The sequence below is a fragment of the Leptidea sinapis genome, chromosome 7, assembly GCF_905404315.1.
Source record: "Leptidea sinapis chromosome 7, ilLepSina1.1, whole genome shotgun sequence".
NCBI lineage: Eukaryota > Metazoa > Arthropoda > Insecta > Lepidoptera > Pieridae > Leptidea > Leptidea sinapis.
In genome coordinates, this window is record NC_066271.1 from 12,638,149 (window position 1) to 12,664,714 (window position 26,566).

General features: G+C 36.5%; 1 protein-coding gene across 4 annotated transcripts in view; it reads left to right on the top strand.

Annotated features, from left to right (window-relative positions):
- The first annotated feature begins 5,519 nt into the window (after window positions 1-5,519).
- Window positions 5,520-26,566, top strand: part of LOC126965233 (macoilin) — a 37,091-nt gene continuing 16,044 nt past the window's right edge. Inside the window, exons 1-10 of one of the 4 annotated variants that reach the window (XM_050808716.1) lie at window positions 5,521-5,909; window positions 8,584-8,725; window positions 9,660-9,786; window positions 10,731-10,891; window positions 12,742-12,852; window positions 14,809-14,955; window positions 15,963-16,203; window positions 19,236-19,349; window positions 23,151-23,290; window positions 25,312-25,484. In XM_050808716.1, the coding sequence (XP_050664673.1) occupies window positions 5,830-5,909; window positions 8,584-8,725; window positions 9,660-9,786; window positions 10,731-10,891; window positions 12,742-12,852; window positions 14,809-14,955; window positions 15,963-16,203; window positions 19,236-19,349; window positions 23,151-23,290; window positions 25,312-25,484 (1,436 nt within the window). In that variant the 5' untranslated portion in view covers window positions 5,521-5,829. Of the gene's footprint in view, window positions 5,960-8,583; window positions 8,726-9,659; window positions 9,787-10,730; window positions 10,892-12,741; window positions 12,853-14,808; window positions 14,956-15,962; window positions 16,204-19,235; window positions 19,350-23,150; window positions 23,291-25,311; window positions 25,485-26,566 lie in introns of all 4 variants that reach the window. The other 3 variants (XM_050808719.1, XM_050808717.1, XM_050808718.1) reach the window with 3 other exon arrangements.

The following is a 26,566-nucleotide window of genomic DNA, read 5'->3' on the forward strand; positions in this document are numbered from 1 at the left end:
AAGATAGGTATAAATAATATTATAAGATAGGTATATTTTTTATCATCGGAATCCAAATACTAAAACTATTAAAATAACTTGTCGTATTATTTCTACTCTTCTACCCGATACTATTCATTCACTGCATAAAAACCATTAAGTTCAATCGTTCATGCGTACGATGATCCCCAACTGTACCTACGAATTATCTCTTGGTACGAGCTGGTTCTCTGTACGCCACATTTGTTAGGAAAAATAGACTATAATAATAAATATATCACACTGATGTAATTATTATTGAAAATTAACCTTTACATAACAAAAATTTGGTAAGCAAATTTCTGTAATGACTCCAAATATAAATTTAAATGCGTTCAACCGTCCCGATAACAAAAGATCTTAGTACAAACTTTACGTTCAAATCATTATACTTATTGTAAGAAAAAAATATCATCAATACCATAAAATTCAACTTGTCGTTTGAGGGAGTCATAGAAGCTAAATATGGCAATATAACACTCAGGTTAGCTAACCTAACGGCTAGAGGTAAATAACTGTGAACGCACTGTAAAAAGACTACGGCGGGGTGGGAAATGCGGAGAGGGAGAATGTCGCTTCTCGATGCAGGTCCCGAGTTAGGTTGACCGGCTTTTATGTCAAAAGTCAGTTTTGTTTTGACGGCTGTAGCAAGCAGGACTGTTTTCTTAATTTTATGTCTTGGTTACTAAGGACTTCCAGTTAATAGCATAATAGTACAAGTACAGTTTGCTCGCACCGCCAAATCAACTAAAGAAATATTTTTTATATTAATATTTGTAAGATATGTATTTTAGTGCCACAATTATTTATATTTAACTCTTAAACACACACAATGAGGTTACTTCTAAACAGTGTTGTGCTCAAGTAAGGACACAACTGTAACTGAGTAGACTCCAGTATTGGAAGACTAGTGCCACACATATAATTAATTAGTATTGCTTTTCTTCTTTTTATTTTGTATTTAAGATAAAGATTATATTTTATTTTCATTAACTTTTTTTTTGTGAATGTGTGGTAAAGTTTGTCTTACAAAATAAATTCATTTTCAAATAGTAACTCTTCAGTTCTTCTATTTAGAATACACAGCACTAATAACCTACATTTATATTTACCTAGAAGTTGCCTCTCAATCGCATGACTCTCACTTTTCTGATGAAAAGGGGTTTTATACTTTTAAAAATCTAATTCAATCTGTATACTTATTTATTAATTTAATACTTACACATCAAATTAGTACTGACAACAAAGCCAAACCTGACCTAGAAAATCCTACGGCCTTACAAATAAACTTGGTATAAAGTTATAACTTTTCTGCCAATGAATGACAAGCTGCCTTGAAAATAAACGCGGGAAACGTCCTAACAAACCACTTTTATGCAAAATGTCTATTTGTAAACATTATCCTCTTGTATGTTAACGCGCCCATTACAGGACACAGTCTGTGGAAGGTCCTGTCACAGGACCCGCTGGATCTATTTTTAAAATGTTTATTATTGACTTGATTGCTTTTAGTACTTCTAATGTTTTTACTAAATTCCGGAAGACGTTAATTACTGATTTGTTGGTAGCATACAGAACGCCTGCACCCAATGCACCCATCCGAGCAGCAGTACACACTCCTGCACATTATGATTTTATTAAGCCCGTGCGCCGTCTGCAAGAAGAGGACCATTACATATTGTAAAGCTTGCAATGTGTGTATTCACTTGCTACGAGCCATACCACATTAATTTTGAATATAATTTTAGTCCGAAAAAATACAGGGATAATTGGAAGGTGTTGAGGAAGGCCTTTTGCCAGCAGTAAGACAGTACAGGCTGTTAATAATAATAGTCCGAAAACCTTCTACTGACGCGACCAAATTACAGTGTCCTGTAATTTGGTCTGTTTGTATCCATACTATATAGCCTTCATAGAGCAGATATGTTCATTTTTGACTATGTTTAATAACATGGTTTTTGATATTTCTCTTCCAAACATGTTTGTTTTTTCATTGTATTTAAGTCCTAGTTCTATGTAAATCTTGAACAATTAATAATGATAACTTTTGTATCAACATAATTCTGCAAAATCTTAGTCTTTATGAGACAATGTTTTTTGTACCAATTATGAGTCTCATTTTTGATACTTTCATATTCAAGATATGTTGAATATTACAGCGTGTCATTATTTAAACTAGCTTGACAATAAGTTCAAATTATTGTAAACAAAAAATGCTTTGTCCCTGACGCCAGGAATGTATTATTAACTAACGAGATATGAGACCCACTGAAGTGACTTTTGAAGAGGTGCTTTTTTGGTCCCAAGTTTAAAAACAAGTGTACTGAAAAATAAATGTATAGAACATAAAATAAATGTATAGAACATATGCCATTTGTTTTTTATTTTTATCATATATGTTAGATTGTATAAATAAAATATAATATTACATCCAGCAATCGTTTTATTTTTATATATGAGAGAATAAAAGTTATGTTTTAGGAGACCAATATTATTTAACCTAGAACAGTTGCAATGCAATACAAAGTTAAGTGAAAGTAGTGTAAGAAATTTTGAAGAATATATCTTAATTATAAAATTATCTGTAGTTTTACAAATTTTTAACTAGATTAAGAGAACATCTAGTTTTTTCAAACCTAGGTCTCAAAAATTAGCGCTCAAACCCAGATCTGTGGAAAGTCCTGTAATGGGATCCACAGATGGGCTTGAATTGTCATTTAGACAGTTAACATACGAGAGGTTATACATATTCTTGGTTTATGCTTAGTTATAAATCTATGCCAATTTTATTTGTAAGGCCGCTAGTGTCTACATTCAAATACAATTTCATTCAAATAGATACCAAATACGAGACATTTATAATACCAAATATAATACATATCTATCAGTAGAACTAGGTAAATATCGACTTTGACATAGGTACCTACTGAACTCCAGAGTGTTGCGTAACAACGCTTCGACGTATATGACGAGGGTTGTCAAATTTCATATCGTGCAGCAACGTTAATGACGAGAGTATTCAAACTTCAAGACATTCTTAATTTCAACACGTCCGTCAGCAATACTCGTAGCTCAGCGGAAAAGTTTTAACCCGGTAGACCCGGGTTCGATACACCTACCAGTGTATAGAATTTTTTGGGTTTTGTAAAGTTAATGGAAATTTCTAGTCAGTTCAAGATCAAATAGAACACAGTAAAGAGGATGGAAAATGTGTAAGCAGGATAACAATAGTAAAAAGAAATTTCTAGTACAATTTAAATTTAAAGAATAAATGAATGGGGGAATCATTTTGAAAATAGAACAGATCCGGGGGTATATAAGCCGTACTAAGCGTGTCCTACGGCAATTCTAGTTCTGACTCGAAAGCGTTATGGAAGAAGAGGAAGAAAAGAAGAAGTAGTGAAAAGTGCCAAGTGATCCAGGTGAAGAAGAAGATAGATGAGACTTTCGGTCTCTTTGGTTCGGTACGGTGTGACGCGTTGAAGGTACCGCCACCCACAAGAGGAACAGCGGCAGACCGGCGAAGTGCAAGTTCAGAAAAAGTGAACGCAAATAAAGATTCGTTCCTATAAGCGGAGTATTATATCCAATCCCTGACCCACTCTCGTGTCAATAGCAAAAGGTAGAAAACTGTACCCACCTAGTATAAGGTCATCTTATAAAATAGCTCAGTTAATGCTATATTACTGTAAATAAGTATTATTATATTTTAAATCAATATTCTTTCGTTGACAAACATACATCAATAATTGCAGATAGTAATGAATGCGTTGGAAGAAAACGACATAGTCAAGATAGTTCATTTTATTCTTCAAAAAGTAGGAATTCAAGGAAAGCTTCTATCAGTCTTGACGCGTGTTAGACTTGCACACGCCCTCCGCCCATATTAACTATAGCACAATACTTTTTTGGGTCGGCTTGTGGTATAAGTACAAAAAATGAAACACAACCATTAAACCTACTTAGTATTGGCACAGAGTACGGAAGGGATACCTACTCATTTTTGTAACATATAATTTATCATACATATCATAATGCAACATATTATACGATTTCGATACCTTCACGGAGAGTGAGACAGGCCTAGAAGGTAGTGGTTCAAGCCTTAGCAAATAAACACCATAAAAGCCACATACTCAATGGATGATTGGGAATTTTGGACAATCTCTACTATAGAAGAGCTCCTCATATCATCGGTTAATTCGTTTTCTTGACACTGACAGACGAAGACAACGTCGGTAAACTTATTAACGGTCTTAAACAACACAGCGCTCTAGGTCTAGAGTCTAGACAAATGCACCCTCATACTTATTAAATCAATAAAACTAAATTATTTATAATTTAAATATTATAACTAAACCACTACCCATATCTACAATTTAAGTTTAGCTACAGGTACTTTCCTTGATACATGGAAACAAGCGCTCGTTACCTCTATTTATTAAAAACGGTGATAAATATAACTCCTGTAATTATAGGCCCATTTAATTTCTAAGTATTTTCTCTCTCTTTTCTCTAGGAAAAATTGTCAATAATAGAGTCGTAACATACTTTGAAAGGCATAAAATCGTTCCAGAGCACCAATTCGATTTCAGCGGCGGAAGATCCACCAGAGTGGTTTTGGTGTTCCTCAAGGAAATATATTGACACCGACACTCTTCCTTCTATATACGAGCGATTTATTATGACTACCTAACATTAAGGCCGATATTATTATCTACTAGCGCGGCTGTTGCAAGACGCCGTAAATTCGCAGTTTGTTTGTAAATATTGATGCCATGTTTTAAGATATAAAAAAGTAAAAACACAGTTATCTTGTAATTTTTTGCTGGCATGTAAAAAAAGTTTGTCCCATTGTTTCCCTTAGCCTACTAAATGTGTTCGTGGAAATAATAATTAAATCTTATTTTGCTTCGAATGCTTTCTTTCACAAATCAAATGTCTCATTTAGATCCCTTTACTTCAAATAATAAGTGTCTCGCCCGCACAAGTCGTTTTCGGCACGGTTTTTGACTAGCCTTAAATAAGTAACGCGAGAGCAATACTTATCTTTTTATTATTTGTTTATATCTATGGAAAAAGTAGATATCTTGTAGCTGCAGCGATGACAGACATGCGTGAAACCTATTTTTGTCAAACCTTTGAGTGTTTTTATGAGACTTCGATATCACACATACCTACAGACATTTTATTTCCCCCTGAAATTAATTTTAAACATCACCAGGGTCTATAAAATATAATACAAAAACATAAGGAAATTAATAGATTTAAAATACAAATTATTTTATGGGAAACATTGAAAAAGCTGGTATTACGAGTACTCAGCAAGCCCAATGTGACAGGGCATGCTTGTAAGCACTTATAGCAGCAACGCATACCTGCCTGCTAAAAAAAATGTAGTTAGTGTAATGTAGTACTTCGTAGTTCGTACTGTGACTTGCAGGTGGAGCTACTTGCCATACAACGCTTATTTGTATTTTGTAGGTACTTTTTAAGTTTATAGGTATGGAAGCTTGAGAGTATTGCCTATTGGTGTTCTGTGTATGGTTGGTTTGGTATGGAAGTTTCATTCATGCCCTGCGCGAAGTGCTTACTGCCAAGTGCCAGTTTAGCTTAAAGCTGTTAGCTGAATAGCTTGAAGAATACGTACAATTTTTTGTCTCCCTCTTAAATTCACAAAATAATAAATATCTGGAATGTGATTGACAACAAAAAGATCAAAATATTTTCTTTTAAAATGTTTCTTTTTATGTGAGTGTTGTGAAACAGGGGTCTATCTTTGTGACTTACACAGTGGAGGACAAAATAGGTATGAAGAGACGAAACGCCGATATTGTCAAAATGCGGCGCCCAATAAAGCGCACTAAAATCCCTGAGGCAATATATGGAAGGTGGGTGCAGAAAATTAAGTATTATATGAGAAGCTCTTCAATAATTTTAGGTCCGTACCGTGGTTATTTTCGAGCGAGGATTTTACAACTAAACAAGATTTCTATCAGTGTGTGGGCTTGAGCCATCCGGCGCAAATAGCCTAAATTTATTTGTTGATATTAGAAAAACTAAATGGGAGCATCCCTGGGGGGCTTCGGTAATGTTTGGTCTTCGGAATTGGCTTGTTCACATACTGACCCTTTAGTAAATTTGGTAAATATTTCTATTGTGAATTAACATTCACCTACATAGTGTCTAAAAATAAAGATTGGTTTAAAATATTAGGTGGTCACTTTGTCTTCAGAGACTTCTAAAGGAACATACACAAACATAAATAAAACATTACAATTAGTTTCAATGTTTTGTTTTAATGATGAATATAGACAGAAAAACTATTTGATCAGATTTGTGTCTGTTGCATCAATAAACTAAGTATTATATTCAAGAGAGATCTAGAAACAAGCTCTCTAGGCTTTTGATGGTTTTCCAGTTCCTCATATGAATAGTTCTTAAGATAGGTAATACTTTGATTTTGATTCCAGTAATTTACTCCAGTTCCTTGATTATTGGTTATAGTTAAGGCCAAAGTATGTTTCTGATTATTTTTGTTTAAGTATTTATCTTATTAGTAAAAATAATTATTATGTATAATGTTGCAATACAAATCATTGTGATTCTATATGTCTAAAATATTTATGCAAATGTTGACATTGTTCCATGTTAGCTTTGGATGTGCTGCTGAGTTAGCCACTTATTGGTTTGCATTCATCCTGTAATCTATATGCACGCCAGCCATTTGAATCCCTGCAAACTGTACCATTAAAAGCACTGGATCACCTAGCTATCATGCCGTATTAGATAATTGTTCTTATCTATACTAATATTATAAAGCTGCAGTGTTTGTTCGTTTGAACGCGCTAACCTCTGGTACTACTGGTCCGATTTAAATGATTCTTTCAGTGTTGGGTACTCCATTTATCGAGGAAGGCTATAGAGATAGACTAGATATAGGCTATGTTTTTTTTTCAAAATTAGGGATCCGTAATAAAATTGCTATTTTGTAACACAAGGTGTAAAATCGAAAACCTATTTTTGCGTGCGCTGCAATAACTATTGACAATAGAACAAAATGATGTACAATATATATATATAGGCAATATTTTATTACTTATAAAACTATCGCGTGAATTATACTTTATATGGCAAAACAACGTTTGCCGGGTCAGCTAGTGATGTATAAAGCTAAATTTGCAAATCTCTAGGGCTTCAGGTTTTACCCATGAGTCTCCTGCACTACCTAATTATATAGGTTTCTTCCAGCTTGTGCTTAGTTTGCTTTGATTGGCAATTTGATGGGGCAAAAATGACATAGCTTGAGGATGTCTAGATGACTATGTACGGCTATGCAATGCTACAGAAAGATAATAGTTATTATGACTGGTACTCACAATATATATTTTATTAATTTGAAACTGATATTTTAATCTAATTGCATTGATCATGTTCACGGCAGAACTGCTGAGGCGGTGAGACAGAACAGATAGATATTTATACCTAAATAGATTATTTAGACACACTTTCAGCCTAAGCGGCTAATATATGGCAAAATAAACAGTATGTATACAATTGTGCATGTGACAATTACCTGAAAGGAACTTGCTAAAGAGAAATCTTTAGTATAAAAGTATGTTAGTCACAATTATTTCTTATTTTTATTTACAGTATATAGGTAAATGAGTATTTTAGGTGAATATCACAAATAAAAAAATATGTTAAATTATTGAAGCGTTTCTGAGACATTATAAACTTTATTTACTTCAAACAGCTTTACACATGGCTTGTCAATGTTAGTACTGACTGGTTTCAAACCAGTTGGAGGCCCTTCATCAGGGTGAGTGTAATGAGTTTGTGGTGATGTCCCATCTCATATGTATGAGTGATGAAACAGTGAGTGAAGCCGTTTATATGTTTAGTGCATATATCTACACACACCCCCATCACATTACTCTGCACTCATCACCCTCAGATTAAAGGTAGAGTCTCCCCTGTTCCTGTAACTACACCGGGACCCACATCCTTCTCAGAACACATGAATACCTTTGTGGCTGAACACTGCACATAGAATTAGTACTTCTAGGTTACTAACTTAATGTACTATGCGCAGTGCAAAAATTGCAGTTAGTCGCAAATTACCAATCGATATCCATGAATCCATGATAAAAGCTAAATATATAGCATTACACAGTCAGTATCAAGATCAACTGGAAATCATGTCTCATTTGGCCTTTACAAAGTAGAATGGGGAAGTATCAGTACCCTGCTAATTAGGGTTGACTATTTACATTGTGCAAAGAGCATTGCTTCTTGTGACATTAAGAAAGCTGATTTTTTGTGCTTTATTTTTTCATTAACAGTTTGGTTCCCTTGATTTGGGGAGGAAGGTGTGCCAAATCATTATAATTAATACTTTACAATTAATCAAGAACTTGACCAACTTTTCAAGAACATTTGATGTGAATTCTACATTTTCTACTCCAAGTTTCTTTGGCAGTTTATGTATCTGATATTTTAAAGCCAACAATGCTGTTTTAATAGCTTTGTGTTTAATTCTAAAATGACTAATGTTCTTTGCAGTTCATTTACATATGCAAAATTCATATCGTTTTGGCTAATCGTCATCGTGGCTGACTATTTATTGGAGTTCAGATTTGAGTTTATCTACCCATTTTGGATATTATTCCAAGCAGCTCATGAAACATTCAAATTTCAAGGCCTTGTAAGTATATGATATGTATTAACAACTAACCAAACAATTATGGCACAGGCAAGAAATACTCCTTCTATTATTAGGGAATATATTTAAAAAAATGTCTGATTTACTTACTACATTTTTTGCAGAAGAGTAAATGGATATATTTTTTGATGAATCTTCCTGTTTTACTTTAGAGCTAGCGAAGTGTAAACATTACTATGTTTACTTTTATTGTTTACAATTTATCAAAATTATTGTTATAAACACAGAATAGTTATACAAGTGATACTGGTTTGATATATCTGTTTAAGATACATTTTTGTCCTGCTATCATTTTTACATGTCAGAATTGCATAAGGCATGTTTGTAATACTTTTCATTCATGACAACTTGTCTCAGGAAGTAGCTAATCGAGACACAGCAATTCATAATGGAATAAATAAGTTTGATTATGACATGCATTGGTGTTTTAATAGTAAGCATTAAATTTTTTTCTGGAGTATATTTTAAAATTTTCGTCATCTATTTTTGTATTGAATTTAAAATCAACATTAATATAGTATTGTCTTAAAAATATAATTCATGAAGTGAAGGACAAAAATAGAAACCACATACTCTTTGCCAATCATTTTGTAATTTTTTTTAATATTTGACAATTCTCAAGCAACTTTCTGAATTATGGGCTAATCTTTGGTTAGGCTGTAAACCTTAACTTTTTAGAACCTATTTATTTTTAAACCTCTCGAAGGAATTTCATATCTTTTCAATACTTGCTATGTTAATGTCATGTCTAGCTGTCTGTAATTTGAGATCATCTAATGATCAAAGAAGCCCTCAATGGTAATGTAAGAACTCCCTGTATACCTACCAGATTCTTGTCACTTGATAATGCTTTATAAAGAGCCTAGTAAAACCTTGAATCATTAAGTTCATACTGTATTATATTCACTTGTTTCAGGCATTCACAATAGTGTTTTTATGCATGGCCGTGACATCAGATATAATATTCTTCATGGTGATACCATTGCAATATATATATTTTTTAGCCGGCACCTATGTCTGGGTGCATTATACATGGAGCACATGTAAGTATCACTCAATATCTTGCTCTCATTTGGACGAAATTCCAGTAAAACTTTCCAAACCACAATAACTGGTCATGTGATTCATATTAACACACTTACAAAAAATGGTACTATGACCCTACTGTCACTAAATGGCAGCCCTACTGTCACTCTTTAAATGACATCATGATTTGGTAGCCCAACCAATACGTATGGAATACACTAAGATATATTTATTAAACTTTAAATACGAATTCCTTAAGATGTGACATTTGTGGCTTGGAATGTTTTTCAGGAACTACATCCATTTTTGCTCATCTAAACATTGAATCACTTGGTAAAATTAAGCTGCATAACAACATTCTTCCATGATTTACAACCTGAACTATGAAATGATCCTCATTTCTGTGTTGTTCAGTGCTGGAAGAAACATTATCTTATAGCAACCTAGATTTCCATTGTGAGGGTCGCGAATTGGGGCTATATGTGACCTTGTTCGTTTTAACCCCCAGGAGACTCACATTTGCGCCACCTTAACCACCATAAAAATACTGTATCACCACTCTTCCACGATGCTTCCGTTAGTTCCCATACAGGATTAAAATACTCAGTCATTTAGAAGGCAAGGCTAAATTAGCTAGCAAGAAGTTGGCGTCATCATAAGTGCGAGAAAATATTTCAAGTCCATTTTTTTTTATATATATTAAGTAGGGAAACATTCAAGAGGCTGACGGGATGGTGGAGTGGTGAGGCAACCGCCCATGGACATCCGCAACAACTGGTGTCAAGAGATGCGTTGCCGGCCTTTAATGCTGTACGAGGCAAGAAATTGCTTACATAACGCGTGGTTGTGAAATGTTTTACTACATGTTAGAAATAAAATTTTAATTTTAACCGACTTCAAAAAAGGAGGAGGTTCTCAATTCGTCGGTATGTTTTTTTTTACAATATTGGTGGTTGTGCAGTCTGCGATAAGCCGGGAATGTTCGCGCAGACAGTAATACTGTGTTGCATGATGGTGTATGCAGAGTGCACTGTAATACGCAGCCCGCCGCCTGAAATATGGCGCCCGCTCGCGGCGCACTGCATCGGATATCCTGCCATGACGATTGGCTTTGGAATCAAGGTATGTTCACACTGTGCACGTACCCTTGAGGAACGCTTCAAATGTTACTATATACACAAATAATTGTTAAAAGGCGTTTGTGTGACATTTGTTGACAACGATTAGGAATGGAACGACCCTCACGCTATTATATATAATAAGTTTAATTGTACAATATTACTTTATAAACTTATTTTCTGATGAAAAAAAAAGCCTGCGGATTTTTGAGCCCCGGGTAGTTTTTGACCTTCAATAAGTAATGTCACATCCTATTTTGAATAAAAATACTTGAATTTGAATACAGTAATAGAACAGTACTTTAACTTCATACTAGAGGGCCCGAATCGACGCACGCACACAGACACGAGTTATACGGCCTCTAAGCAATCTTGGGAAGATAAAACTATTGAGTGCCACGCCGTAGTCCGCGCCGTTCGCGTCGTCAATCTTTTTGTGTGTACCAACCCTAGCGCTCCGCCCAGACGTATAAATGTCAAGGATACCGCTGAATTACGCTTCTGTTCTATTACTTGTATTGTGCAGTATGCTATAGAGTCCACGGACTATCTTCTCGTATGCCATTGAGCTTTGCATAAACTTGTCCCACTGTATATTTTGTATATAAGTGATGGTCATCACATCATAAACTGCACAACAGGTCTATTGTGCAATTTACACGTCTTAAACGGTGGTAATTAAGCAACATTCGAACTTCTGAACAACATTTATGCAACGGCAAATTTGTACGTGACACTGTCATGGTCAATGGACGATGAGGGGGTGATATTTTATACGAAAAAAGAAGACAAACCTGGTGTACGTGTTGTCACTTGATGGTAAATAAGTGGAATGGCTGTCTCTCTGTCAACACCAGAGGAATCACAGGAGCGTTGCAAAAGTTTAAAGTGGTAGTACTCGTATTATTGGAATGTCAATTTATTTCATTCTTGTGGTTTTAAAAGTATATGTTATAAAATTTATGGACGATGTGGGATTCGAACCTCTGGCATCTAACCACAAAGCTAGCAGTCCCGATGACGCAAGATTCGTAAATATTTGTATGTTTGTGCAACTATCCTCTCCGTCTTCAGGATCTGCTTTACAGTTCATAACCTTGCCCCCTAAACTAGATTCTGTAGACTTTAATTATCACAGTTTGAAAAATTGTTTTATTGCGCTTTCATAAATTTACTGGTATTGGGATGAAAAGTAGGCGATAAAGCTTTGTTATACCATAAGGGATGAGACAAACAGGACGTTCGGCTGGTAAGTGATACGCACTGCCCTTTACAATGCAGTGCCGCTCAGGATTCTTGATAATATGACGTTAGGACTTATTTGCTCAGTAATTTCACTAGCTACGGCGCCCTTCAGACTGAAACACTATAATGCTTACACATTACTGCTTCACGGCAGAAAAAGGCGCCGTGGTACCCATAATCTAGCCGGCATACTGTGGAAAGAAGCCTCCCACTGTTAAATGCCCTTAGTAGCCTCTAACGACACCCTTGGGACCTATCTTTTTATGTCACGGGGAAGCATAGGACTGAGAAAGCTATGCCCAAGCAAATAGTAAATCTTCTTTGAATGAATGCTCTTGAATATTATTGGAGTTTTGTTGTTATGAACCTAAATAAATATAGTGTTAAAGTTAATTTAATTTAGTCCAGTTATTTTATATCCAAAGTTTTGAACACCTATTCATGATTTTTTTCCTTACGCTAGATACTGAATACATACGGTAAGTAATCTGATTGCATATTCCAAAGCTCAAATACGACTAGTTAGATCTACAGTGCTTACCTTGCTAGAAAACCAATGCACGGCACTGGTTCTGTTGAAGCCACAACTAAATGATGTTACCGTTTCAGTCGTACGTAAGTCAAATTATGCGCGAGCGACGACAGCGGCTAATCCGTGCCGAGAATGAGTTCTACTTCCAGCTGCTGAGAGAGTCGCTGCCGGAAAGCGCACTCGAACAGGTAAACATTTAGAAGTAAAGAAGTTTCTATTGCATCAACCAAATAGGTCAGGCAAAATTAATTTGGAAATAAGTAGCCTTAAACTGAACATGTAGGACGAATCTGGTGTGTAATGTTAGTCAGATTAGGTTTATGTCAGATTTTTCTTTATGCATGTAGTATGAGACTCTTCAGGTTTAAAGCACTGATAAGGGCATTCAACAGTAGTTATGCGAATGAAGCCCTATCTTTGAACAGGAGAAATCTATGCATACTCACTAGGATGCTAACCGGGCACTGTCGCCTAAACAAGCACCTCAGTGTGGTCGGCATCAAAAACGACAAAACTTGCAGATTCTGCCTTGAGGATGATGAAACGCCTATTCATCTACTCTGCGACTGCAGCCCACTAATGCATAAGCGTAACACAATCTTTGGCGACTACTTCGTGCCACCAGATGGTGTTTGCAACACTCGCGTCAAAGAGATACTGTGGTTCTTAAAGGCAGCAGGGCTTGACGACGAGCTTTAGTATGAGTGGCGAACACAATAGTTCAATTTTGGACGCGGTGTTACTAGGAATCATTAGGACTAGGAAATAGCTACCCTCTTCAAATAATAATAATGAGACTGTATTATACTTGCCAAATATGATAGTTTTAGGTCAACGTTAAATACCCTATGATTTTTGATTCTCTTAGAGTGTCGAAGTACACGTTTTTTTTTATGATTACTCAACTTTTATTATGAAAATAAGGGTCGAGACGGGCGTGACGTTCAGCTGATGGTAATTGAAACGCAATGCCCATTACAATGCAGTCACCTTGAGACATAAGATGTTAAGTCTCATTTCCAGTAATTTCACTAGCTACGGCGCCCTTCAGACCGAAACACAATAATGTATACACATTACTGCTTCACGGCAGAAATAGGTGCCGTTGTGGTACCCATAATCTAGCCGGCATCCTGTGCAAAGCAGCCTCCCACTACCTCCGTTTCTTGCGCCATAAACGCCAGTATCTTTGCTTACGTTAACTTGAAGTTTGATTTTGTGACTGTATAGCTGAGTTTACGTTTTAATTTTAACTCCATACGTCTACGTGTTTTCGAGAAGAGGGGTTTGGATAGACAGACGGACGGACGGGCGGACGGAAAATGAAGGGTTCCGATTTTCCTTTTTGTACGGAAACCCAAAAAATGACGGTAGTTGCGAGATCAATAATTAGTATACGTCGTACATTTCGCTTGTATAAAAAAGCACCTTGATAATTTTGAGAATATAATGTGAGCTACATACGAAGTTACAACCGACAATCGTGAATTAACATTGTATCAACTCTGACCAATATTGAAAAATAAATTATGCGAAATTAGTTTAATTATTGAAAATTAGTCGCATAATTTAAAACTCCTCGGGGCGTTAAAATAATAGCATTTACATGTGAACGTCAAAATGTGTATAAAGCTGCCGTCTTTTGACCAAGTTAGGTACAAACGGGCCAGATTCGATCAGATTAGTACACACTCACACAGAAAATCGTTGTGAAGTAGTGGCCTACCGCCGCTGTTTGTATATGTTTGTGTCCGAACAGGTGTGATGGCAATATAGATAGATGAGTTACGAACAAAATATGGATTATATCTGTTTTTGAGTTGATCTGCTTGTCTAGTTATGTGTTGATTAAAATATAATATTATTTGAAAATAATCACAAAATATATGCTAATAGTGGCATGCTAGTATACGATGTAGTGTGAATTCTATCGTCCTCTTACAAAATTTAAATATTTTATCATATTAACAGAAAGGTATCTTGGTTGTCGTTTAATATATATCTTAAACGTTATGAAATCATTCTGCTACTGGAATGAGCGCCACTGAAACGTGACAGGTTTTAGAAAAGTAGTGAATTGTTTACTTAAATATAATCAGTTATTTTGATTGAAGGCGATGAAATGATGACCTTTATGGTTGCAGAGCCAGAATGGTATCAAAGAGAGTAGTAACATGAGCGAAGCGGTCCAAAGCGGGCCAGAGGTGAGGCACATGAACGACACGTTAAAGAAGCGATTCGTCAAAGAGAACGGCTTGTGTCCCACGGAGCATGCGCAGCTACGGTTTAAGGTAGCCTGAGTGTTGTCACAGTACAAGTAATAGAACAGTAACGTAACTCTGCGATGTCCTTAAAATTTATACCTACGTCTGTGCGGAGCTAGGATTGGTACATACAAAAAATTTGACGACGCGGACAGCGCGGCGCAGCTAATTTAACTCGGACAGAGACTAGTCTCGGCGGTGTACTGCGTGGCACTCAATAGTTTTGTCTCCCCAAGATTGCTTAGAGGCCTTGTTAATCGTTTGTATGTGTGCGTGCGTCGATTGTGGGGGCTCTTGTATGAAGTTAGAAAACCTACTGTTCTATTACTTTATTGTGATGTTGTGTCGTGTAGTGTTGTCTTGTAGGCTTAGTGTAGATATACCGTCATTCTCGCACGGATAATGCAAAGCACCGGCTAAATAAGTATACAGGACGCAAGAAGTAGAGAAGAGTAACAAATTTGCATTTAAAATGCAGTAAAAATGTTCTTTCAACGTTGCGTATAGTTTTAATCGAACTATGAATACTTTATATAGATAACCGCGGAGGATTTCGCCGTAAGTAGAATTAATGTGAGTTGAAATATTTCTTACGCTCCGATTAGACATCGCCTTTCATCACCTTCGTGAAGGTATTATTTTATGTATGTGTGTTTGTCTCTCTAGATTTGAATAATTCAAATACTGTAGGTAATACGGGAGCTATTTTCATTTAAATTTCAATGCAGTCCAATGGCTGTGTGTAAATTTTACTAACTCACCCTGGGTCAGCGTGTAGTGGTAGACGAGAAACTCCAGGTGCAAGAGGACCTTAAATTCCCGGTCTTTTCATGAAAAACATGCGTCATCATCATCATCATATCAGCCGGAACACGTCCACTGCTGGACAAAAGCCTCCCCAAAAGATATCCACAACGCACTCCGGCGATATTAACCAAATCATCGGTCCATATTGTGAGGGGCCTACCAACACTGTGACTTCTTTCACGTTATATACATACACGCTTTGCATCTATAATCAATTTTTTTCACAGTTAGAGAAATTAGAAAAGCATTTAGCACAAAGGGAGCGAGATAAAGCGAACCAGACGTTGGAGCGAAACCCGTTCGCTTCGAGTCAGAGCGTGAAAACGCAGACGTCACAGAGTGCGGACAACGCGCCTGCGGCACGCACGCATAACTCGCAGGGCACACAAACGCACAGCCACGTGAATGGCAATGGCTGCGCTAAGGGCGCCGGTGCGGCGAACGAAGACGACACGCCTGAGAGCAAGGGTACGTTGTTATACAAATTAAATTTGTAACCAAAATTTAGGAATGATGCTCGAACCCGCACTTCTCAGGTTCTGCCCGAGCGCTTTTACCAACTTAGCTAACCGTTCGAGTGACGCATGGATCGTAAATCTTGGTATGTCTTGTTCAACTCTCAGGTAGATGATCTACCGAGAAGTAAGTAGTAGTAAAGAAGGGTAGGTACGTTGCTAACAATTTTTTTTGAAGCTCATTCCACAGCTTTGTTGTATATGGAAGAAAGTTCCTTGAAAACCGCACTGTGTAGGAACGCCACACACCCAGATGGTAGGAATGATATTCTAATTTGTGGCGTGTCGTGAGAAAGCGGAATTTGGTGGCAGGAATCAGATTAAACAGCTCTTCGGAACACTCCCGTGATAGATGCAGTATAGATGTAAAAAATACTCCAGGTTGTTATCAAATCCTAAGTGAAGCATAGTGGACCATTTAACCGCATGCAACACATCACTGCTCTTGTCGGGTATCCAGTTCCCTGTGAACAGCGTTGCATACAGATATCGCTTCATTGTCTTCTACCGCATTCATCACGGGAAACGTTGCGAAGCGCTCTTAAACCAAAACCCCTACCGCCGTATTCCATATATCCTCAGGATGTGTGGAATTTTTCAAAGCACTTTCTTCTACGGTTTAAGAAACTGGATTGAGCTTTTGTTCGCGGTGTATTACAGGTCGATACGGTATGGGTGATTACAAAAAAAGCGCGTACACTCACCAAAAATGCAACGTAATTTTAATTCCGCTTGTTTTACAAGATAATATATCGTACAATCAAGTGATCATTACGCTCGTAACCAACGAGCCTCATCTGGAATCCTGTTGTTGCTGAAACGGCTTGTCCTTTGCAAGACAATTGCCTCACTAACCTGCACTGCTGCCACAACAAGCAGAACTTACTGAAAAGACTATATGTAGCCCCTCGGTAGACTATTTGCCCGTTTTATCCAACGCCCCCTAAGTTTAGGGAGACCTTTAAATTTGTTTAGGGGATACCTAACCTCGTTCGTGCGTTTCATCAATGGTTAGGGTCCCTTATGGTGCTAAAACCACCTTTAGTATAAGGGATAGGCCATGGTATATTAATATTATCCGCCTGGTATTCTCTGCCCATAACAGCTGTGTCACGTGATTGGCCTAAGCATACGTTGCGATGTTGCGATGACTGTTCTCGAACTATTTTCGAGTGAAACAACGCTATAGACTTGCTATAGATGTGAGCGACACGACAATAGCGATGAAATGACGTAGTCTTGGGCCATTGTGGGAATAAAATACCAGGCGTAGTATATTATTATACCGTGGGATAGGCAACCCGTAAAGTTGAACAGTTGAGTTGAAAATTGTGTCAAGAATAAATTGTCTTGTGGAGGTATTATTTGTTTTACTTGTTGTAGGTAGGCAGGTTAATAGTAATAGTGACTTATTTGAATTTATAGAGGGCTTTGAAGTTTCGTAGTTATTATTCAAAAATTCATTTTTTAGGCGACGACGAGTATTCGACAACGATCGGACTAAAATGCCAGTACAGACCTTTACGCTGCACACTTGCTCTAAAATTGGGTGAATTTTAGTTATACAAGCAGCTCCTCCCGTTTTGGTTATATTTTCTCTTACTGAAAACTTTAAAAGTACGTGATTGACTATAATAATATAATTAATTACATAAATAGGTGTCAATTTGTGGTTGGAGACCTGTTGATTCTCAGCAAGAGATCCAAAAATTTGATTTGCAACATATACTCGTCTGTTCTTTTATTTAAATTCGTGTCTTTGTATAGAGCAAGAATTTTTACCGATTTATTCATATCCATGTACGTAAAATTATGGCTTTTTCAGCAATTTCCTTAAATTCTTACGTATTTATCACACTAAATCTACAAGAACGAAACGCTACCCGAAAATAGGACAAACCGGCCAAACAAACATGTATATCATAATAGGTCGTAAATAATTGGTGACTTCAAATAATGACGGTACGATATTAGGTACGGTACGATATTACAGAACTTATATGAGTGTCTGCCTCGTCAGAATAATCTTCTATATCTGTGATGTCGACACTCGAGTAAAGTTCAAAATTTGGTGACAATGATGTAATAGATAAATCAATAAAATAATAATAAAAAAACCCTTTAATCAATATAGATCAGGGTCGATAATTTTTGAAACCAAAAAAAATAATAGTAGGATGAAACCCATTGGAAAAGGACGAGAATATATCGAAAATGAATGGAAAAATAAATTACGGGTGAACTGAGGTCGGGAAGTAGAAAAGGGGGGGTGTTTAAGGGTAAAAAACGGTTTATCTCTATTTCCGACAAAAGTACAAGTCCAATGGCAAAATGTTAAATGGCAAAGTTGTAGGTAATAAGAAGATCTACAACTTTTGTTTTCACTTTTTTTTCACATACCTAACCTCAAAGTTTATTTGAAAAATTCAAAAAACCAATTTTTTGGATTTTATTTCACTTTTCATTTTTACTTTCATTTTTGTTTTATTCTCTTCTTTTTCCAATAAGTTTCATCCTACTATTATTTTTTTCACTTTTAATCACGCATCATAACCACAACGAATTTGTTACCGTACCTATATGTTGACGTGATTTGTCTTATAAATCGATGAACACCGGCGTCTAACGAGCGTGCAAGCGAGAGCGCGGAACCAGCGATAGAGAGGCACGATCGGCCTAAGCGCTCAGCTTGTGACGCATATAATATCTCTCTACTCGGAGTCATCGGCCGATGGTTTAGGTTGGGTTGTAAAATTGATGAAACGTGGCTTATGGAAAAAAATCGACCATAAGTCTTTCATCAGACAATATCATCCATCACGCAACACAGAGATGTAGAGGTATGGATGCACATCGATAAAACATATAAGACAACATCACTATGCCCCGAGAAGCCTGCGTGGAAGACAGTGTAACATTTATCTCATGGTATATATACAAATTTAAATATACATTGCATTGATATAATATATTTATATTTAACAGGATGTACAAAAACAAAATTGGAGAAGAAAGAAAGTAGTACAATAAGAGAAGAGAAAAGAAAGCAGAGAAATAGAGATAAGGAGAACATTGATAATCATAAGAGCACAGAACAATGTAAGGCTTGTAAATTATTTTTGATGAGCCGATCATGCTCAGCAAAAATACTAAATTTTAATATTTGACTAACATTTTACTTTAATCCTACTAACGTTATTAACACGAAAATTAGTAAGAATGGATGTATGTGTGTTTGTTTGTTGCTTTTTCACGCAATAACTACTGATTGGATTTTGATGAAACTACAATAATATAGCTTACACATCAGAATAACATTTAAGTTATCATTTATAAAGATATAAGGTGAATTATCCAAAATATAACGATAAGTGCCAAGTCAGTTTGAAAAAAAAAATTCTGTAGTCTGGGAGCCATTCTGGTGTGCTGCTGCAAAAACCGTTGGAATTACACGTATATAATGTATAATGGAAATATTTATCTTTAATAGTCCTACAAAAAGCCCGCCACAGCATACAGCTAAATGCTATTATTTATGTATATGTGCAAGCCATTACCGCCAAAATTGTGAACCATAAAATATTATAAAAATATAAATAGTTTATTTTAATGCACATGGGGTTATTTCAAATTGATTCTTATATCAAATAAACATTTTTATCACTTTTGTTATTGAAAATAGATAAACTTTGCCTTTCAAGCTACATCATTTGGACAAATATTTTTGGAAGTTACCACGACGACCAACCGAGTGCGCGATATAATGGTGCGGTCGGGCGGTGGGCCAACTACTGAATAAATTTGATTCAAATTTGCAATATTTACAATAGTTGGGGACGTGCGTGACAATAAAAGCTATCAACTGTTGTTACACATGCACAGGTTAATATAGATTCGTGATTTATTAAGTCCCGAAATTAACTAAAACCGTTAGGTTAGGTTAGCATATGTGCGTAGTATATTGGAATTTGAAGCGTAGTGTCGAATCCGCAATTCCACGTATATATTACAAGACTTGAAAGATACAAATGAAGTTCTTAAAAACCAGAATACAAATGAATACCTCACTAACCTCACCTCACCTTAAAATAAATACCGACCACATTGATATCGTCTCGCGCGCTCCGACTATTTGCCGCCGTCGTAAGTGTAAAATGTGTCAACAATACTACGCCGAAGTCTGCATACCCGAGTCAGTCTCATTGCAAGCAAACTGCAATATGGGAGGGGCTGCGAAGTTTGAGTTTTTAGTCATAATCCAATGCAAAATACCAGTTTTCTTAATGATACTGAAAAAATAGAAAAGACACGCATTACAATGTTATGTTTCCTCATTCAAGGAGCTGTTGATTTTATTTCTCACGTAGTGAAGAAAAAGTGAATCTTTATGCCCCTTACCAACTTCCGTTGCGTACTGCTAAAACAAAAACAAAACAATTCTATTTTACACGCACTTATTATGCCCAAAATATATTTATACAATGCTCATCGGATAACTATAGTAAATTCCATAACCAAATCGTTATATTTTCGTCATCAATTATTTTTTATAAAAAAGAACTTAACCAATGCTTTTTCAAATCAAATCAAAATAACTTTATTCATATAGGTCAAGGAAATGACACTTATGAATGTCAAAAAATATTTTTCTTATTGAATCTACCGTTACTTCGTAAAGGGTTGAGCTAATGAGAAGAAGTAGCAAGAAACTCACGCTATTTATGAAGAAGGAGGACAAACGAGCGTGTTAAGTCATCTGTGTTAAGTTCATCTGGTGTTAAGTGGTTACCGCTGCCCACATTCTATTGCTACACCAGCGGTATCACAGGAGCGTTGTCGGCCTTTAAGGCGAAGAGTAAGCAGAAAACACGCAAACATGGTGTTTTTAGACAAGTTTTGTTGTGAAAGTATAGCATTTCGATCAAGAACACTACTTAATCCTGTTACACATATCCTTAAGTCTTATTTGTAGGTTGCTAATGCTTGCTGTTGGTTATAGTTAACACTGCCGAGCCTTTTTGAACTACCACTTTTCTTTTAAGTTAAATAAGTTTTTTGGCATGGCGTGACGCATTTTTTTGGTACTTCTCTGAGAAAAGTTATTCTTATAGCTTATACTTTTTTGTGTAGGTTCATTTATTCAGATTAGTAGTGAATAACGAGGATTGTAAGCATATAAACTGTTTTCCACGCAAGAATTTTGAAAATATTGTCTTTGTTACATTGATGGCGGGCCGGCAGCCGTGAACTCATATAGCTCAAGGTCGCTGGCATTTAGTGTCGCCTTAAGAAAGGTGAACGCACTTTATTTGAATGTATCCATGTCGTATCGTCACCGCACAAGGAAGGAAGGGTCAGTCTCGACATTTTTATTTATTTTATGAGTCCGTCAATGTAATTAATTAATTATAGATACCGCAAAGATTCTATATGAACTCTAATTTCACTCTTTGTTTGTCGTCATATTGCTGTAAATTTAATTGTATAAGAGAGCATGATTTCTTAATAAAATAAAATAATTATTCCAAGTCTTTAATAAAGTATTCAGAAAATTAATGATTTCGCCGAGACGTTACAATTTTTCTTTGATATTTCGTTTCTGTTTCGTTTCAACTAACCCTTCGCGATCCGATCCCTCTAAACTTCAAATCTGTTGATTACCGAGCGATTTCAACGCGCGAATTTTACGCGCGCGAAAGTGTATGTACACGAATTACTTAGGTACGTAGCAAAAGAATTCTTATATTTAGGATAATTTGAGTGAATGTATCTGGAAGCTATCGAAACCAAGGTATAAGACCACACAATATATAATCCATTCATTTTGTGTTTTATATTATTTTATCTACACCCATGCTTTAAATCCTCTATTAAAGATTCTGAAACAGTTAGCTTATTGCCAACATTAAAACACCCAATGTTCTAATAACCATAACATCACCCAAAAGAGTGTTGTAATGTTGTACTGAATTTCATAACAATACTCCTATGTTTTTTTTTATCCCTTCATGCGCAAAGAGTTTCAACATACAGCCACATTCTTATTGCTCGATGCGTGGTATCTGCATGAATTTCAAAAAAAGAACATTTTCGTTTACGTGGGCTCCAGACTCCCAGAACGTTGCGCGCCGTAAAAAAAAAGTAGGTTATTCGAATCCCCGCCATTTTTCTTCGATATTTTTATTGTTTTGTTTACAAAAAATGAGCGATTTATTTTAAACGCTGCAAAAGAACATTATATTCGAGTGAATTTTAATTATTGCACTATACAAAATGTAAATTACTACTAAAATAAATAATTGTTTCATTAATACTTATTTTATTTGTATATGATCAGTAACGAATGATATTAGGTTACTACTAGGACTGGTGTTTTAATGTTAGCAGTAAGCTAACTGTTCCAGAATCTTTTAGAGGATTCATATTCTGGGTGTAGATAAAGTCTTGTATGCAACTGTTGATAATTAGGTATTAAAACACTCATGTGCTACTATTATCACACTCGGCTTCGCCTCGTGAGATAAATCCACATTCGTGTTTTAATACCCCTTATTACACAACAGTTGCAAAAATAACTATTACACACTCGACACAAAGTTGAAAAGCCGTTGTATTTTAGAATAAATGAGTATTTTTAATGAATTTTCAAGAATGGCCTCCACGAGCTCATATTTGTATAAATATGAGCTCGTGGAGGCCGTCTGTGCATGTTTTAAGCCGTTTAGTGACTACAATAATCTGTGATCGTTTTCGAAATTCCACTTTGAATCACTTTTGTTGGGTTTCGCTTTGTTAATGCCAAAAATTAATATTGATAGAAAAACAAACTGTATTGGTTTTTTAAAATCGATGTTATTATATTATTATTGATTATTTCACCGGATTTATTTTTTATTTCAGCAAAAGAACCTATAGCCAAAGATCTGGAGATAAACACAAAGGAGTGTTCAAAGGGTAATAGAGATAGCAGTAGTAATAAGGAACGAGAAAAGGAGAAGGAGAGAGAAGCGAAGGAGAAGGAAAAGCGAGAAAAGGAAGAGGTCAGTTTTACTATTACAATATTATAACCACTCCAATAATATTTTATTTCATTTAATTTTCTTTTTTAACATCTTTGGGAATTTATTTATGAAAATAAGGGGCGAGACGAGCAGGACGTTCCGTTGATATATATTCGAAATTGCCAGAACACGAATTTTTATTTACGATTTTTGATGACGATGTTACACGCGCGCGTAGGTTCGGTCGCTCGGTCGGCGTGGCACTGAATGCATTAATTTATCGCCATAGCGCGTCAGCGGACCGGCATACATAGGACCGACAATTATCGCCAGCGCGACGTAGCTCTACGCGCGTAGCAATTATCGCCAGCGCGACTTAGCTCTACGCGTGTAGCAATTATCGCCAGCGCGACGTAGCTTTACGCGCGTAGCAATTATCGCCAGCGCGACTTAGCTCTACGCGCGTAGCAATTATCGCCAGCGCGACGTAGCTCTACGCGCGTAGCAATTATAGCCAGCGCGACTTAGCTCTACGCGCGTAGCAATTATCGCCAGCTCGACGTAGCTTTACGCGCGTAGCAATTATCGCCAGCGCGACGTAGCTCTACGCGCGTAGCAGTTATCGCCAGCGCGACGTAGCTCTACGCGCGTAACTTTTATCGCCATAGCGCGTGAGCGGACCGGCGTACATAGGACCGACGATTATCGTCAGCGCGACGTAGCTCTACGCTCGTAGCAATTCATCAGCGCTGGACTGAACGCGTTCATTTTTCAATCTTTGTGTAGTTTGAGTTAAAAACTACAAAAATAATAAGATAAAGTATATATTTATATAGCAGGCCTTCTTCACTCCCCGTGCAGGTATCGAAATCGTTAGTTGGTGCGGCGGCCTCTGCACAGTAGGCCAGCCAGTAGGGACTCGCGACCTTTTTTGTCAACTACTTTACCGATCATTATTTTAAAAATGGAGAAACCTAAATAAAGAAAAGCATATTAAGAGTCATTGCCATCTAAATTTTATTTTTTTAAGCGTCCTTAAGACGCTGAAATAAACTATTTTAAACTGATTATTATTATAATAAAATTACCTTTCATGATAGCTACCTATTTATTTCCTATATACTAAGTAGGTTTGACTGTGTTGTGGTGTTCCAGCGCATACATAACTATCTGCAATAATGTAGGTTTGACAAAGAAGGAATATTGATTTAAAACTACGATTTCATACGTATTTATATTATAGAAAAATCTGAGCTATTTTTATAGAAGACTTTATATTAGGTATAGTTTTAGTTAAATAAGTCAACCCTAATGTCGTCAGAAGAGGTAAGAGTCATGCGATAGAGAGAGAGGCAACTTCTAGGTGAATAAAAATGTAGGTTAGCGCTGTGCGATCTGAATTACACCTTGTTGTATGGCCGCAAGAGTCCCTATTTCTTTAATTGATTTTGCGGAGTGAGGCTTCTTTAGTATAATATATTGTTTGGGAATAGTTATTGAATGAATAGAGCGTCCTTTTTATCTAAAAAGGTAGAGCATTAGAGATGGTTGTTTTTTTATTTAATAAGTACATTTTTTACTTTTTGATATATCTTGCCAACATACTGTCATAAAATATTAGGTCTTAAAATTAAAAATTATTAGAATTATTACTATTAGACAAAAGAAAAGATTTACCTAAGCTATCCTAAATTAGCATATAGCATTGAGTTACATTGAACAACAGTTAGTGAGAGTTATTCAATGCTATTCTGTTGAATAGTTGTATTTTTCATTTTAAATTAAACTGCACTTTTTTTAGTTTGGGAACACTCCTCAGCATCATTCATTCATTAAATCTTTTGCCATATTCTTCGCGTGCCTTTCCGACTAGCGAAGGTTGACGGACAGCTTTGTAGTTTTAATTTTTTGTCCATCGAAATAGTTTTGCCTTACTCGCGACGCCAGTCCACTCTCGGATGTTGCGCAGCCAAGACTTTTCCGCGACCACGTAGGTGCTCTTCTTCCGGCCGTAATGTTTGGAACCATTAACTTATTTTGAAAGAATATTTGTCACGTAGCGCATAGCACGGGAGTGCATCGAGGAGCTGCGGCGGGTGAAGACGGAGTTGGCGGCGGCGCGGAACGGAGAGGCGGACGCCAGACGCGAGCTGGCGGCGGCCGTGGCCACCGAGCGCACGCGGCGAGCGGAGCACGCGCATCTCAAACACGCGCACACGGCGCTGCAGCACAAGTGAGCTGACCTGGCCAGCAGGGACTAGTCCACGCTGTACCCAGATAATAATAACTTTTAAGCTGTACCCTTCACGAACTAACTTTGTAAGTAGTATAGTAGTGTCTTCTCCCCGGTCAAATGTCGTATGAAATGTCCGATGTACCAGAGTAGTTCATCTGGCGGTAGGAGTATAATCTTGCCCTAATTACTGAAACAAAGAAAAAAATATTTCTATTGGAAATAATATTTATTATTTTTACAGTGTGTTAGTTTATATCCATAAATATAAAACAATTTAAAATAGCATCTTCACTGCCAATCGTACGGATTGTTTTAGGGAGTTCAAATTATCATGAAGAGCAAGCCGTATAAAATTGACCATAAATTATAATCCAGCGGATTAGGATCGGCACTAGACGACGGCCAGTCCTCAGTTCTGATGAGATCCGAAACGTTTGTTTCCAACCAAGTGTGCTTAGACCGAGCTTTATGACCCGGCGCGGAGTCATGCTGGAAGGACCATTCTTTGTTATTAAACATGGTGTTATTAAGGTGCTTCACTACCTTCTCAAGAATGGTATCTTGACACACTTGTGCCAATGTTTTGATACCTTTTTCATAAAAATATGGCTCAATCACCCCTTCATAAATACCCCACCAAACCATCACTGAAGTCAGATAGTACCCACGTTGCACGCTGTCGGCTCATTTGGAATCTTTCTTAGAGCTCTGAGCATAAATACGGTCATTTCGTTTGTTAAAATATTAAAAAACAATTTTAATTACTCAATTTTAAAAAACAATCATATAAAAATGACAAATTCGAAATTCAAATGTAATATTTTTTTTATTTTTAATTGTAACAGTATTTGTGGCCAGACTAAATATTAGACTGGTTTTCCTGTCACGCGGAATTTCACTCGCATCCTATAATTTTTTACATGTGTTTCCTATCATGCGTGCTGCACGCGGATTGATTGCAGGTGGGACATTGTCTTGCGTGTAGACAGGAGCGGTTGTAGTATACCAGTGGAAGGCTCCTTTGCATAGGATGCTGGCTAGATTATGGGTACCACAATGGCGCCTATTTCTGCCGTGAA